Source organism: Opisthocomus hoazin, chromosome 4 (assembly GCF_030867145.1).
Source record: "Opisthocomus hoazin isolate bOpiHoa1 chromosome 4, bOpiHoa1.hap1, whole genome shotgun sequence".
Classification (NCBI taxonomy): domain Eukaryota; kingdom Metazoa; phylum Chordata; class Aves; order Opisthocomiformes; family Opisthocomidae; genus Opisthocomus; species Opisthocomus hoazin.
This window is the reverse complement of record NC_134417.1, coordinates 78942043-78959250: the sequence shown is the minus strand read 5'-3', so window position 1 is coordinate 78959250 and position 17208 is coordinate 78942043. Positions and strand designations below refer to the sequence as shown.

At 39.7% G+C, this 17208-nt stretch overlaps 1 protein-coding gene across 11 annotated transcripts in view; it reads left to right on the top strand.

Moving 5' to 3' along the window:
* Nucleotides 1–17208, top strand: part of PARD3 (par-3 family cell polarity regulator) — a 471104-nt gene that overhangs the window by 367851 nt on the left and 86045 nt on the right. For all 11 annotated transcript variants that reach the window (XM_075419691.1, XM_075419690.1, XM_075419689.1 and 8 more), the window contains one exon: nt 1880–2137. In XM_075419691.1, coding sequence (XP_075275806.1) covers nt 1880–2137 — 258 coding nt within the window. The remainder of the gene's footprint in view (nt 1–1879; nt 2138–17208) is intronic.

Here is a 17208-nt window from a genome sequence, read left to right as displayed (position 1 = left end):
TTGGTCAATACTTGTGGGATTTTGGGGGAAAATAGGTCTACCTATCCAGGCCATCCTCCCATTCCCTTCTTTTGTTACAGTGATGTTTGCTATCATAGGAAAAAACAATTTGCTTGGAACTCAGTCTGAGGAAGACACCTAAATTGAGATGTTCACATACCAGCCCAGGGCTGGATTCACGTGCTTGAGCACAGTTGTCTGGGTCATTTGAGTTATCACAGCCTCTGAGATGTCAGCATGGGACTGGCAGGTGTGACAAGGACCTCCAGGAGTGCTTCTTGTCCAGCAGCTGGAGGTCCAGCAGGATTACCTGGAGATGTTAGGTGGCCGTAGCTGGCTATGCTTAAGCAGCAGAATCAAGGCTGGGTATCCAGGTTCCCAAGGAAGACCTAAACAAGAGCATCGAAAGTGTCTGTAGAGTGACTCTGCTCATGCTAGGACACACCAACTAGCATAGCAGCTGCTCTGGAGTCTGCTGATGTATGGCTCTGTGGACTGTAAAGGGAGCCTGCACAAGTAGCTGGCGTGACCTCACCTACTGCAGGCATACCGATGTCTTACACTGCAGCCCGAATCCTGCCCTTTGTGCATCCCCTTTTTCTTTTTGCAAAGACTAATCTAGATGGTGGCTAAGTTTAAAATTTCCAAAAATGTCAGTGTTACTTAAGGCTTTTTTTGTTTTCAGAGGAGACACGGCTTACTTTCAAAAGTAGCCTGCTTTGAGTGGGCTGCCCTTGTTAAAAGTCGGTGAACCAGCTGTCTTTGGAAATGGCACGTAACAGGGGTGCGCAGAGCTGTAGTCTGAATGGATAGGTACTGTCACACTGTGTAGCCATGGCTGTAATAATAGATGAAAAAGGAGCACATTTTACTAATGGAAGGGAGGAGACAGCTGAGTGCTTCATTTTGCAATGATGACAGAGCATTAAATTGGTCTGGGCAGACAATGTTGGGGGGAGTGGGTTGTTCTTTTCAGTTTGCTGTGCATGTGTGTGTGATACGTCAAATTTTCTAAAATGCCAAAGAAACTTTGAAGCACAGATCAAATTTTAGTAATAGCTTTGTGTGCTTTTGAAAATATGACCTGTGCTCTATTTGTGTTTGTCTGATTCCTAAATGTCATCAGTTTTTATCTGTCACTTTTTATCATACAGCTAAACAAGTGCACCTAGATACAAAGTCCCATGACAGCATCACCTTTCATTTCTTTCTTTAACATAAGACACATGTTGTTACTTTCTGAGAAGAAACTGCCTACTTTTGAGAGATGCCAGATTCAGTTTGTTTACATTATCAACAAAACATGCACATTTTAAACAATTCATACAAGAATCTTCTTCTGCTGTTTACTGCAAGAATGCATACATAAATATTTATGTGTCCTATCCTTACGAAGTTTTTCAATTCTGAAAGAAGTATGATTTCTGTAGTATTGGGCCAAGAAAGTACGTTAAAATTCATCTCTAAAACCAAACATTAGAACCATTAAATCTGTTCGGTTTTGATGGAGTACAGTATGATATGAATGGTGTCAGGCCATTCTCTGTCAGGTCAGGTAATAGCACAGGCTTCTGTCCTAAAATGCATAAGACAACAGGTAAACTCTGTTTACCCACAACCATGACTAGTCCTGTTTTACTTAATAATGAAATAAAAGACTGTGGATAATCAGACTTCTTCCTTAAAGACCAGCGTCGATTGTAGCGTTGCTTTGATCTAGACTTCAATATCCAAGGTAAACCTGAGGCTCCATGACAAACTGAAGCTGGAAACCCTTCAGTGGTTTTCGTTAAGATGGGCTGCCTAAAGTGTCTGCTAACTGCTACTTTCAAATGATTGGGGGGGAAAAATTAGTTTCAGCCTTGTTTTAATTTTTCAGAATTCAAGCAAAAACTCGAGAATTTCGAGAGAGACAAGCTCGTGAACGTGACTATGCAGAGATACAGGATTTTAACCGGACGTTTGGCTGTGATGCGGACCCGATGTACGCTGGGATTGCTTCCTATGACTCTTCTTCAAATAGCGGCACAGTAATGCTGAGCACCCGGCCACAGAGCCCAAGGGAAGGGCAGACAGTGGAAGGCTTGTATGCCCAAGTGAAGAAACCATGGAATTCAAAGTCTTCACCTGTAGACAGGTAGGCACCAGGCGTCAGTCAATACGCTCTTTCAAAATCCGCCCTTATAGTGCTTTTGTCATGGGAGATGAATGTACATCAATTGGAAAGTCAGAACTGTATTTTTATTAATGGCTTGTTAAAAGCCTTTATGTGCAAAAGTATTGAGCTCACACAAATCAAACTGTAACAGAATCAGAGGTGAAGATTATTTTCTGCAGAACTGCTGCTTTTCTTCGCATTCTTCATACGGTTTGGAATTTTGGAGTCACCATTTGGTGTCATTCAAATCAAATTCAAACTTGTAACTTCATCTGGTTCATTTATCAGACTCTAACTGGTATGGTTGTGGAAGACAACATTTCCAACCGATTCACAGCAGTTACAAAATTTCTGGGAAGTTGTTGTTAAAGAGTAAGTGGGTTAAAGCTTACCTGGATTCTAGTCCTACTGTAGTCCTGAACTAACAGGTGGAGCTTTTTGATTAAATATGGACCCAAGTGAGTAAACTCCCAAGCTTGACTCATGAGTTACTTTCTCTTCTTGGGCTGTAGCTTATGATTTATACTCTTCCTGTGGTTATGTTATCTGAACTGTGTTGTGCTTGGTTTTATGCTGAAACTGGGCAAAATTCTGGTTTCTGTTGATGGAGTTTTGAGTTCATTTGTAAACCTGAAGCTAAAACAGGCATGTAAACTAACATAAAGTAGAAATAACCAAAGGCAAAATTCACAGCTTTTTTGTACTTTAACAATGAAAATACATCTGTTTTCTTGGCTTACATCTATGATCTTGTAGTTCTGCATTTTCTGAGCTTTACAAAAACTAACACTAAAATCCTAGTATGGGAGGTATCGTTAACTCATTCAGAGGTTATTAATTTAGCTCATAGTAAAACCACTCATTGTTTTGTTTTCTACCCCATTCTTTCCAGAAGAAAAGCACTGGAATTTCAGTTAAATCAGCAAAGCGACGTCTTTGTTTGCAGTGTTTGCGATCTGTATAGCTCCACACGAGGACTGGCATATTCTGTTCTAGGTGGTAATGGAATCACTTGAATTTGGTCTTGAGGAAAGTAGCTGTCGTGCAGAGTTCAGCTAATTGTCTAAAACTCTTCTTAATTGAGGGCTGAGAGTGGTGTATTTAACACTCCACTAGATCTATTTTGAAAAGTACCTTTACATAATACTGGGGGAAATATGTTGTGTAACATGACAAATAAGGAGATTTCAGATGCATCATTGAATGCATAAGTTTTTACTAAAATTCAGTAGTGCAACTGCCTTTTTATTTTCTCAATTACACTGTTCTGCTGTATTGCACTGTGTAAAAGGTCTACTTTTCATATTAAATGAACATAATTTATATATTGTGGATATGTACGTTATTTCAGTGCAAGAAGCAAAATAATTTTAAAAGACGACAGCTTCATCTGTGCCCTTGAAATTTTATATTCCATAGCCTTATATTGACTGGCACTGGTATACCCAGGTGCCTGACATTTCAGCAGTTTTGTGCCTTTGGAAATCCAGACAGCTTGGATGGAAAGGGCTGCCACGTGGTGAGTCTCATGGCTGTTTTTGTTAGACCAAAGGCAGCGTTTCATGCCGGAGTTGAATGGCATCAATGTCACATCAACAAAAAAAAAGTTCTTTGATGCAAGCCTGGCACAGCGAAATGTAAGACCTGCGTGACCTAGCTAACTCTGTGTGATTGCTGATAAAAGAGCCAGGAGAGAGTGAGTAGAAGTGAAGATAACGGCGTACCGGGGGAATCTGATGTTAATCGTAAGGGTAGGACTGAAGAGTGGTGCGGTAGTGTTGTGCAGTCGGGCTGCTCCTGGCATGCAGAGGGCCCTGTCTCTCCCAGCTGGATCATGCTGTGACAAAAGGAAAGTCCTGGTGCAAGCACAGGCTTGAGCAGAGGGAGAAGATGCATGGCAGGGACTAGAGCTGGGGCAAGGAGAGCCACCCCCATCCCGTGATAAGGGGGGGGGGACATTCAGCAAGAAACACCTGGAAAGAAATAGGCAATGCAGATGGAAAAAGATTATTATTTACTGTAAATGTCCTCTACTGTAAGAGAGCAGCTTTCTTGGACTTGTATGAAGGACATCTGGGAGCTGGACTCTGTGTAACGTTCAGCAGGAGAGCCTGGACCACAGCTGACCTATCTTCCCCAGGCTGCTCTGCGTTTTACAGGCTTTGTCTCAGATGTATTAAGAAAGTATTGTCTGAGCTTCCTTTTAAGAAATAGTTGTGGTCGTGTGGGCCTGAGGTGCTTTTTACCTGAGTTGTCTCCCTGTCTATAGGATGGCTCCTCACCCCACATGCATTGCAACTTGCTTCTTGCTGTCCCTTTCCAGCAGCAAGACCTTCCCCCTTCACTTGGCGTCTCCTGTGATGCCCCTTCTCACAGCAAACATCCAAGTGTCTCTTCACGAGGCTCTGCTCCAGGGAGCTCTCTTCTCTGCAGTCTGGTTTATCCTGATAACGCTACCAGAAATTTGAGGAGAAATAGTTGGTTGCAGTTCTGCATCCTTAAAATTTTGTTTACATTAGTGTTCACCTGTGGTGAACGTTATTTTCCCTGTGCTTTACTCCTTTGCCCTGCCATCCTTTCCTTTCCTCAGGATGTTTCAGAGGTTACCTAAATGGAAACAGTCGCTTCCAGCCTTTGTGGATGGGGAGGGAAATCACTCGCAGCGCGTTACCCTTGCACTGAACTGCCAGGAGCTGGTAACAGCCAGCCTGTCTCAAATCTTTAGCACGTGCATATTAAAAGCAGCATTGTTTATATGGGAAATGTTATTTCTATTACAGTTTGGTGGTTAGTGCCAAACAAAATCTGACATTTAAGTATGTCCAAAAGGTTATTTAAAAGCCTCTTACAAAAATGTCCCATAATAGTTTGCATACCATTGCTGAATACGTACGACAAATTTTTAACTTGCAAGAGAATTACTGCGCCTGTGTGTGAGGCCTTGTTAGGGTTTGTTTTTCTTTCATATTCCTTCAACGTCTCTCATTTTCATCAACACATGCCACCAATTGATGTAAGTTGAACTGTGTCATGGCATATGAATGATAACAAAGCAGAGGACAAGTATGTAAACTGCTCATCAGAATAACGGACAATTTTATTTTATTTTTTGCAAGTTGAAGGATATGATGAGGAGAACTATTAAAGTACTTCACCAAATGATGATACTGTTCAGTTGTCAGGCAGAGGTCCCCCAAGCTATTTTATAACCTAACTTGAAACCAGTGTTAAAACCATGCCTGTTTCTTCATTCTCCTTCTTGGATGTATTTTATATTTGTAAGTATCCCAAGCACTGCAGTTGTAGACAGATACTACGAAACAGTAAGAAGAAACTGGTTGTTGCTTAAACGGTTTGTCCATTCGTTTCCCTAAATTAGAAAGTGGATTGTATAGTGCCAAAATACAATAAAGGAGAAAGAGATGTTAACTTGCTCACTGGAGACTTGCACATCAGCGTATGTGTGTAAGTAACATAGCTTCACCCATTTTACCAGCAATGGCTATAAAAAAAACTTCAATAAATAGTAAATTTTACTTAAGAATATCCTTCCAGGACTTAAATCTGCATATAAGTGACTCTAAACCAGCTTCATGTTGGATCAGAGTTAAATTGTTCATGGATGTTGGTGGGGTCTGGGAGGAAGGGTTGCTTGTTTGATTTCTTCTATCAGTGAGAGTTGTTATCTGTTAAATATGGGAGGTTCTTTTTTTTGAGCTTCTTACATAATCCATGCATACGTGTAGCTCCTGTGAATCTTGAAACACATTTTAAATTCCAGTTACCCTAGTCATAGCAAATCTCTCCAGTAGCACTAGAAAAACTGTTTTCTCATTTTGATCCTAAAGAATTAAAGCAGATTATGTTCCTTAACAGGGAGGAGTTTATTGCTCAGAGGAAATGAAGCTCTAGCAATAAATAAATAAATAAATAAAATCTGTTGAGAGTGATTGGTGATCAGTATAGCTACATACACATCAGCTGCCCCTGCACCATTAGCTCCTTCCTATGTATTGATAGCTTACAGAGACAGGCTGCTCAGAAGTTTTTTCACTTATGAACTTTTTATGTTAGGCATTAACAGAACAAAATCGAGGTGGAATGTATGATCTATGTTTATTTTACAGTTCGGGAAAGAAGTGTCTCAAGAAGTGTGTTCTTGTGGATAAAGCTTTTAGTCTGTAGTATGTTTTGCATCATACGGAAGAGAAGCTGCAGTGCTGATCAATAGTGTTTTCCATGTAGATGACAATGATGTTATACAATGGGTTTTATAGCGATCACCTGACATCCATAGCTGAGCAGCATGTAGAAAGACAACTCCTAATGGACATTTACTGGCTGTCACTGTGTAATCATTTCCCACCAAGAGTGCATTGTCCTGAAATATAATTGAAATGAAATAGGCACTGTGCTGCTGTAAATCTAAATAGCTTGAAAATAGTAGGCTAGACTCCCCCAGCTTTCTGAGGACATTTTAATGGAAACATAAATACCATAATCGTATGCTTTTTGCATGCATTTTGCCATTAAAAAGAAAAAATGTTCATTTTAGAAAAGGAGACCTCTATGAACTGGTTTCTTTTCTATCAGAAGTGAAATCAAGTTATGTCAAAGGAATATTTGGGAGCTGAAAATAACCCCACTTGCTTTAACTGTCATCTGTTCAGTGCGAAGAGGCACGATGCTGTTTTAAGGTCAGGCCACATACTTTACTTGCTGCTTTTCCAAAAAGAAAGAGAGAACATTTTATTTAGATGTTAACTTTTATTCGCTCTCGTATCTTTGTGCTTAAATTGGCATGAGAGTAATGAAACTCAGAAACTGGAAAGAAACACTCTAATATAATACAGGAATATGTGAAAAGTGAAATAAGCAGACTCTGTCTTTCTAGTGTGTGTAAAATAACTCTTAGTAATAGCAGAATGGGTTGTGAAAGCTATGAAATACTATATTGCCATGCCTGGATAAATATTTATTAAAAAAACAAGGCACTTGTGCAGCTATATTAAACTTCTTTATTAGTAGTGTCAGTCACAGGACTGTTCTTCAGTGTGTGGGATCATTTATGCACAGGAATCTGAGCTTACTGCCAGGGCCACCAGAGATGGAGATAGGAGTTATTATTCAGGATGATACATCCTGGAAGTGCTAGGATAATTCTTGTTTCTTAAATGAAGAGATTTTTTTGACAAGTCTAGAAGTTGACTTGAAGAGTACTTTCATGAAGGGAAAGGCCACGGCACTGTAAACCATCTTACCAATGACATTTAAAACCTGCAGAGCTGTGCAGAAGGCTAACAACCTAGCTTGAATAAGATTATGAGTAAACTCTTCCCTCCTACCTCTGTTTACTTCTGCTCACTGATGTGGAAGTGTTTTGCTACACATGGATCCCTTGTTCTTCATTGTTTATCACCCTCGGCTGTCAGAGCCCTACGGATGACATGCTACCAGAGGAAGGTACTGCTCTTGTGGGTAAATACGCTCTAAATACTCAATTAGGTTGAAAGCATTTCAGAGCAGGGACCTGCTTGTTAGCAAGGCTCCCTAAATAACTGGTAATGTTTCAGAAGCTAATAGTAAGAGGTTTTAAATCTTTGTCTTCCAGTGAGTGCCACCCTTTTGTGGCATAACGAAGCTTCATTCCTATGAGAATCTGGCTTCTGGAAAAAATTCCCTGGCCTAAAAAATGGCGCGTGTGCCATTATGGGATAATAAAACAGACTTTCCAAGACAACTCAGTGGAGAGCAGTGGGTTAATGGACTGTTTGCAGTTCTCTAACGTGTAAAACTGAAAATAATCCTTGGAAGTCATTGTGGCATTTTTCCTCCTCGGTCAGTGATAACCCAGAGTAGGATTAGTTAGAGCCTCTGTGAGACTCTTCATGGGGTTTAATTTCACTTTAGCACTAACACATAGGGGTTTTTTTGTTCCTCTACCCTTCATCCTATAAGCCAGTAATCCTTGCCCCCAGGCTGCCTAAAAATTAGCTTGGTCTCTCATAGACCTGTGTATTTAGAACCCAATAGACACTATTAGCATTGGCATTTGATTATCTTAGGTTGGTTGTTTTCTTTTGTTCTTCCATCTTGATAGAATATAAGACAAGTTTTAATATAAATTCATGAGGATTTATGTAGGCTCCCTATTGTGAAAGTATGCAATTGCACTCCCTGTTTGGGTTACCACTTTGGTGGAATAAATGGCAGACTTACAGTGAACTCTATTCAGGGTTCCCATTTTAATTACTTGAAAGTCCTGGTTTCTTGCTGAGTAGATACCAAGCACTGATAGTGTTGTGAGAACTGCGTCTTTCCCCATTTACCACAGCCACAGCCTCACTGAAAGCCCAGTGGTTTTGCTTCCTCTCTCCTCCAGCCAGCTTGCCATGTAATCTGAAGTGTGACAGCTATTTGTTTGTTTTAACAAAAGCAGCCCGGGTTAGTACCTCTGCAAATGGTTGCGGTGGGAAAATGCACAGAAAGATAAGAGCAAGATGAACCTTCCGCTCCAGGTTACAAACCGAGGGGGTGAAGCAGGGCGCACCCGAATGTGCCCTTGGTGCCCCCATTCTGGGCAACTGCTAACGAGCTCCCTTTGCTGGAAATTAGGAGTATCCCTTTGGGTTTGTGATTTTCAATACTTTTAAGTGCACCTACTGCTTATGATGAGAGACTACACTTGTAAAGGTTAGATCAAAACCTGTCACTTTTCATCCATTTGAAGGTATAATATATATTAGGATTTTAAATACATTGTAACTGAGTTGTGTATAATATTTTTCATTGGTATTTTAGTGCGATTTGCACACAGATATAGATCAATTGGGAGTTTTGTTGCTTGGAGAAAAAAGAGAACAACCTTTGCATTTTTTCAGATGGTAGAAAGGAGCATTTAATTAAATAAAGACAAAAAGAAAAAAGAAAACTTAAATTACATATCCTAGTATGAAACAAAACATGATGTAAAAACTAGAAAAGACGGTGTCTCAGGCATCAAGTGGTTATTGTATGGCTTGAGATTGCAGTCCAAAAAACCAGCTGTGTGTCTAACATGCACATCTTTATTTCCCACTAATGCCATCGATACAATTTGGAGTTCTTCATCCTGAGAAAATTATGGGTAGTATTTGAGTGTACAAAGCTGAAAAAGCAAAGACTGTCCCATTCATTAAATGAAGTGCTTTGATCCTACCAGTGTAAACTGTTAAAATCTGTTCTTTTGCTAGTCCTGCTAACCAAAATCTGGATCGCAAACTGATGTTATGCAGCACTTGAATGCCATAATTTAATCAGTTTAATTTGTTGTTGCTATTGAATGTGGCCTGTTCTAAATGGAATACAAATTTATGATTCTTGTATCTTTTATGTCCCTCCAGTCAACCCATCTGTTCCTCTTTGGTGAAGGATTTGGGCTTCTCCTTTCCAAGTATTTAAAGAGCTGGGGGTTTTGCATTTTAGAGTTGTCTGATTATAGGAGAAGGGTGCACAGGCAGAGCTCGGAGGGAGTACTGTGTGTTCACTGAATGCTGTCTCTCTGCTTGCTAAAACTAAATATACGATTTGGAGTTAGGTCTTTAAGTTAATATAGGTTAATGGATGAAAAGTAAAGTAAAAAATAATATTTTATGTACGTTCTTCCAATGTTGGAGGATTTTGAAGGGTTTTTTGTTCTCTTATTTTTTAAGAGTGATACCTCCTTCACAGATTACATGAACTGTGTTTAACTACATTGTTTATCCTTACGGCCAGTCTTGTTTGTTTATGTGACTTAAAAAGCATCCTGCTTACCCTCAAAGTAGTTTGTCACTGACAGAAGTGGTGGATTCTAATTGTGGGGAGGAATCCTCTGCAGTAAATTTTAGGAAGGAAAATAACCACTACACGTACATTGGAGGGTGGCGGTTAGTTCCTTTTAACATCTGGTAAATTCATTGAATAAGTGCTTGTGAAACATACCCCACTGGCAACTGGAAATTGAGAAATTGATGAAAGATCTCATTTCAGTTTGTTCTTGATTGGAAAGTTGAAAACCAATGCTTTTCCGCTCATCACTCATAAAACAGTGTATATTACTGGAGCCTTATACTTCCTAGAATATTGTTAAAGAATTGGTTTATAAGGTGTTGGAAATCTTGTTCCTTAAGGCTCAAACACTGTGATGTGAGACATTAAAAGGTTTCTTGCATGACCTGTTTTATATGATTAAGTATTTCTGAGAAATGTTGTTCTAACATCAGACTTATTTACTTGCCATGAATTCTTTTTCATTCCTTAAAATACTAGTGACATTTAAATAGCTTTTCTATCTGATGCATTCATAGAAGTCTTTCTTACATGACGGATATGTGAAATGTTATTACAGCAAATAGATCACGTATTTGTAATGGACAGGTAATTTCATCTGCCCAGAGTTTAGACAGTGATATAACATATAAGACTTCATTTATGAAAGAAAAAGCAAAGGAGATTTTGCTTCATTTTAGTTTTTGTGTATAGTTTTGTAACAATAATGCATGGTACATCTGAGTTGCATCGCATTCTGTAATGAAATGTCTTCTGTGTGCAACAATTCAGTCTTGATTACAGCCTTCCCTCATTCCTAGGTTTCCCTTGAAAATGAAATGCAGTGCAAACTGAGGTGAAAAGAGAACTCAGAATTACTGCTACCAACATTTTGAAAAGCAATTAGAATCCAGACAACTTCAAGGGAAGTGAGAGCTAATGTCCCTCACACTTCTCATTTCCACTTATCTTTGGGAAGCAAATTTATTTGCAGATGATGGCAGTACCCACAGTAACAGGCCTCCTAGGCAGTAGGAGTAATTGTCCTAAAAGCGCTCTGACCTGGCAAACAAAGGAGACAGAAAATAGCAGCATCGGTCTTTATTTCCTGAGACATAGTTCATGGCTCATTAATAGTTGTAGTATATATTATTGGGTATTGTATGCTGCAGAGGATACAGGGAGAAGCTGCCTGTCATTACTTTGTAATCGTATTAGTAGATATAGTGTAAAAAAACAAAGAGAAAAAAGAAAAAGAAGAAGAAGGTTTAGCTATGTATTATTTTGTACATCATCTTAAACTGTGCTGTCTCTGCTTGCTTAAGATAAACTCTGTGCGTATTTGCTAAAATGTTGTCAAATTAACCCACCCATTTTTAAGGATTGCTAAATGCCCATCACAGAATGGAGGGATGCATTGAAGCTATTTTAATTAGCAAAGTGTGATTTAAAGGTTGCTAAAATCAAAAAGAGCTTCTTCATTTTTCATCAATAGTCATTTTCCTTAATATTTCATCAAAACCTGCTGATTCGGAGACCACCTTCTGGGCTTTGATTCATTATGACTGCAGACATAATTTAATTTTTCCCCCTTTCCTCATTCTGTGATATGCTCTTTCATCTTTGAGACATTGTTAAGATGTTTCTAACATTCACAGATTGCTAATTGATCCAACTTTTTTAAAACTGTACTTAAGACAGAGGCTTCTTTCCTGTGGAAACAATTTTCCATGCATTTGCTTTTACTAATTTTTTTTCAGTCTTTGTATCTGATAAAGTATAAATTCTCAAATAGATATATTAAAAATCGAGGACATGTATGGTTTTATATATGACAAGAGACGCAAAAATATTAGAGAGATAACAGAGGGAATTTAAGAGAGTTGGTACAATCAGTAAGATTGCACAGTCACTAAGTTAGGCCTTTATGCTTTATCTAAAGCTAACTCAGAATTAAAACAGTGCTGTAAGTAACGTTTTTTATCGAAATCTTTGGGGGATCATGAAGAAAAGCAATTATGGGAATTTATGCAAAGGCATTTTGTGAAAGGATGTACAATTAAAATAAATTAAAAGAAATTACTCCTTTCACTTTGGTAGGGCTATTCATCTAAGTATTGTCTACATTATCATACTCTGGTAATTTCTAGTCCCAAAATGCATTTGTGTTACTATTTCAAGTTGAGATTCATAACCTGGTTCTTCTTGCAAGGTCTCCCTATGGAGTAGTATTTAGGAAACTTTTCATTCAGGGGCCATGTTAAAACAGCTAAAGGTTGATTACTCGGCATCGGCAGAACGTCATGGGTTGAAGCAGCCCAAGGGCCACAGACAATACCCTGATCCTTGCTGGAGGTGGCTGGAGAACCATCACAATCTTCTTTTTTCTTTGCTCCTCTCTCACTTGGTGGATGCAGTTGATGCCAGCCAGTACTGTGCTGTGATTTAGGGCAGGACCATCTTTTTCTTTTCTTATTTGTAGCCATTTTCCTTGATCCTCGAAGTCTAATCAGAATTTCAAAAGATGTCATCTCCGTCTTGTTTAGATGGTCAGAGCTAGCTTGTTGTTCCTCCATTTAAGCTGCATTGAACAGTTCACACAGACTGAATTTCATTAGCTTTCATTAGCTGCACTGTTCTGATGTAGCTAAAATTGCTGCAGCTTAAGATGTCAGAATTTAACAGGAAAAGAGGTAAAACCAAGACAGCATTCTGTGTAAGGAATAATCCTACTTTATTGGAGCTCATGCTTATGTTTTTTAATATTCCTTCTCAGATCCAGATGCCTCATCATCTGTGTAGCATGCCATACGTGAGTGTGTGTCCACAGTCGGTAGAGCACATACACATGTGCAGAATAAGATGCAGCCACATGGATGTGTTTAGCTGTGGTAGAATTCTTATGTGTGCATGTTTATGTCTGTCTGTATGTTTTCATATAAAAATTCTTCTCCAAAAATTTCTTTGCTCCAGAGGAAGTGACCTCCAGAGCTCATCTAGTCCCGTCCCTGGCTCGGAGCAGTTTTGATCAGGTCGGGTTGCTCAGGGCTGCAGTTGTATCCTGAATACCTTTAAGGATGGAGATTCCATCCAACTCCCTGGGTGCCTGTTCCAATATTTGACTAGCTTCATAGAAAGAAGCTAAAAAGAAAAAAGGAAAAAGTCTCATATCAGAATTTCCCGTGCTGCAGTTTGTGTCCGTTTCCTCTCATCCTATTACTGTGCAACTCTGAGAAGTGTCTGGGGTGTGTGTCAAAAACAATAATAACATTAATCACTTTCTGGAAGATTTGGAATATGAAACAACAGATTCAGATCTTTCAAGCATCGAGGGAAATTTTTGGAACGATAAGGATACTTTTCAAAATAATACTTCATTGTTAACATTGAACATTTCCTAGAATGATGGCCAAAGTTGTTGGTTTTTTTCTTAAATCACCTATTGTGCTTCCATATTTCAGAGATACACTTAGATACACTGCTTGTTTCTCACACATTATTTTGAATATGTATGTTGTCTTTTTCTCCTCTACACTATTCAAAACTTGCATTGAATTTTGAAGACAAAGTGGAACTCTTCATTGCTCTTGAAATACAGGAAGCTGCCTTTGCTCCTTTGTATCACAGGTTTTTTATTGTGCGTACAGCATTCAGCTCCACCAAAAACAGCACGTCTGAAATTTCTTTTAAAAAGTAACTCAAAGTTATGTGTGCTGTTGGATTGTGTATGCTCCTTGTACATACCTAGTTCTTGCTTTTCAGTCGGTCTCATTGTGCCGGTGGAGAATTGTGTCGCTCTCCTGCACAGGGAGGATTGCTGCCATGCGGGACCTGCTGCTGTGACAGCCTCTCTTCTTCTGCTAAAGGATTTTCTGTATTTTGCTTTTAACACTGAGGTTCTGCAGCTCATCTGCAAAATTTCCTGGACAAAAAGAGATCATAACTCCCAGAAAAATGATACCATGTTGGCAGGGAATTGTGAAACAAAGGCTTCCAAGCATTTCTCAAAGCCCTGCTCACCTACATTTGTTCATGAGCTAAAATCTGCAGATGGTGAGTGCTATGGCATTGCAGGAACCGAGCCTCGGGAGACGCGGGTGCCTCCTGCAGAGCTGAAGGGCTGCATCGGAGGAGAGGGAGGGGGAGATGGAGCAGCTCTCCTGTGGAAACCAGGAGCTCTGCAGGATGATGATCGGGGAGAGGAAGCTGCCTGCTGAGCTTGCTGTGACAAAGGGGAGCCAGCTACTCTCTCCCCTCAAAAAAAAAATCAACCAGCCTCCTCATAAGCACAGATGAGGCATAGGATGGTCTATAAAGGGTTGTCTTTCATCTAGATAGTATGTTTGCAAGGACTCTGAAGAAGTTCATAACCTTTAGTGGGGACTTGTAGTCAATGTAACAACCATTTCACTCCACTGCTGATCCCCTCACCACTCCCTGCACTGACAAGCAGCCACCTGCTCAGTGAAACACTGCTGCTGTTTAATTGCATATAAATCAGGGCCGGGGAGTGGAGACAAGCCAGGAGGGTCTGGAAGGAGAATTTAAGTGAAAAAGGTAATTACCTGAGCTGGAACATGGCCAGGGCACCAAGATTAACACCTGTATGCTTGTGAGAAGTGCCTGGTGATATTCTTCCAGAAACCATTTTCTACTGAGTTATAGAAAAGACCTTGTTAGTCCCTTCGTCTGACTCCCTCCATATGCAGAATTGATTCCTACTATGGTTTATTCCATCACTCGTGTAGTGCACATTCAGTCACTCTGAAATGGGGTTTGTCCACCAGCTTTATGTGAAGAGGTAGTCTACTCTTTTTCTTTAATAGCTCTTGGTTAAGAAGACAATTGCCTGATATCTAACCTAAATTTTTATTTTATCATCTCTGTGTTCTCTTGAATGTACTAGGGTCTAGGGCAGAAAGACATAAACTGTCTGAATTCCCAGTACCTTTCTGAGGGTGTCCCCTGAGAGCCTAAGGAAAGAGGAAAAAATGAGTTTGATATGTGTTCCTCAGTCACTAAATAGGGTGAAGTAGCTGCTGCTGAGACCTCTGTTGTGGTGTTTTGACTGCTGCAAAGACAAAAGCTAGCTCAGGTATCACCATATCGCACCACAAAAGAGACAAACCCTTACCATCTTCCTTTCCTTCTCTGTTTGAAGATAAATGGAATGTCTCTGCTTTTGTCAGCTTAGTCTAGCCATATTTTTCATATTTCACCCTCTTAGTTCATTACTCCGTCTTCGGTCAATTCATGTTCTCTGTGCAGAGGACAAGAATACAGTCTGAAGCAACTCAACAGCTACATCCTCCAGCTTTCTGCCTGAGCTATTCAAACCTGCTCTTCACAGAGGAGATATGGAGAGCAGAGCTGCATGCTCCCTCCAGTCATACAAGAACTCTGAAAAGTATTTTTCAATTTATTTCTCAGTAAGATACTTATCTCATCTTAATATCCCCCATACTTTCATCTGAAGATGGCTAGCTCTTGAATACCTATCTCTCTAGGAGCAGGAGAAATAAATTTTCCTTTGCTCTTGACCTTGTTTTTCATGGGTGTTTTTCATTTTGTAAGAAACCTACAGCATTTCACAAGGTTGTGCACAGTCTGTCCTAATTTCCTGTTATGCCTGTCGGTGTTACCTGAGCAGCTCTTCAGAGGAGATGTGCAGGACATTGCGTCTGTTTGCTCATGCCAGACTGAATGTGGACATCCAAACGGAAAACTTTATTTCCTACAGGTTGAGTGAAGTCTCAGTAGCTGTGGCTGCAAAATTTGTATTCCTCACAGATGGGCACTGAAAAGGACTTCTGCACATTCAGCAGTTGGTGACACAATATCTACGGATTTAAGCTAGGCGCTTTAAAATCTAATTTTTATATTTTGTTGCTATTACTGTTTACAGTTGATAGCATAGAGATCATTAATATTTCACTGACATTTATTATAAAAGAGAATTATGTTGTAGTATTGGAGATGTTGAAACTTGTATGTGATTTGAAACGTCACTGTGTACCCAGACTGAAAAATTGAGTTAGTGTACAGGACATAAAAGGAGCTAAGAGAAGTTTAAAACCACATGACCAGTGGAAGGCAATTTTATATAGTAAATAAATAAGATATTAGGAAGGATGACATGAGGGACATGGTTGATGTGAGAGAAACGTGTCAAAATAGGAGGAAATGAAAGTTAGAAGCATCAGGCTGAGGACTAAATAGTGAGAATGAGGTTGTGTGTCAGAGGCAAAAAATGCTCCCAGACTGGGACTTGGAGATGACAAAGAGTGGGGATGAGGGTAGTTATAGGGGGAATAAAAAAATAATTACATTTCAGCAGTCCTTAATCTATGTCAGTAAGCTCCTTGGCCAAGATGTAATTCACACACAATTCACCAGAATACAACCAATTAAATTCTACTGAAATACTTTTTTTCCCCTGTATGAGCTTTCCTCCAGGATTCACCTGAGAGTAGGCAAAGACATCTGAGCTCATTCATTCCCTCCCTGCAACTTCAGCAGTGCTGCAGATACAAAAACATGCCTTGACTGCTGCATCCCGTCGTCTAAATTCAGCTGCTCTTCCCTTTGGTATCACATCAGAACAATTTAAAGAGGCATGAAACAGCGGGAGCCGCAATGTAGGTGTTTAGGTTCTCGCTGCTTGGTCACATTACTATCTTGCTGTATCTGCAAGGGTGTTGCAAACTTGATTAAAAAAATTAATGATGAGAAACAAAGGGATGAGCAAAGAGAACAAAAGAAAAAGTGAAGAGAGCGTGGAAGAAGTTTATTGCATGCAAGTCATCCAATTATCCCTCAGAGCCCAAATCCCTTGTCTAATTGCCTAAGTTGATCCTTCAGGACTGAACGGATTAAATGAAATAGCAGGGCTGGTGGAAAGCAGCCTATGGGAGGCATTTTGTGAACAGGCTTGCATGAACAGCAGAACAGAGTTTCTATTTGCTTCCGTTTGTCTGGGCGTTCTGTTATCAAAAGAGTAGCAGAGAATGAAAAATATGAGGGCTTTTGATTAGAAAATAGTCCCTTTGGCTCAGAGTTGAGGCACTGGGGGGTGCTGGAAAAACCTATCCTGATGCTTTTTATGCTGTGCTAGTCTGTATGGTATATCTCTCTCCGGGATCATAAACTCTCACTTGACACTATATTAAGCTGATTTGAAAAACTGAGGGAAAAGAAAAACTTCTTTAAAATATCTCCCTGCAAAATCACTAGACACTGGAGAATGTCAGGATAGAGCTGGT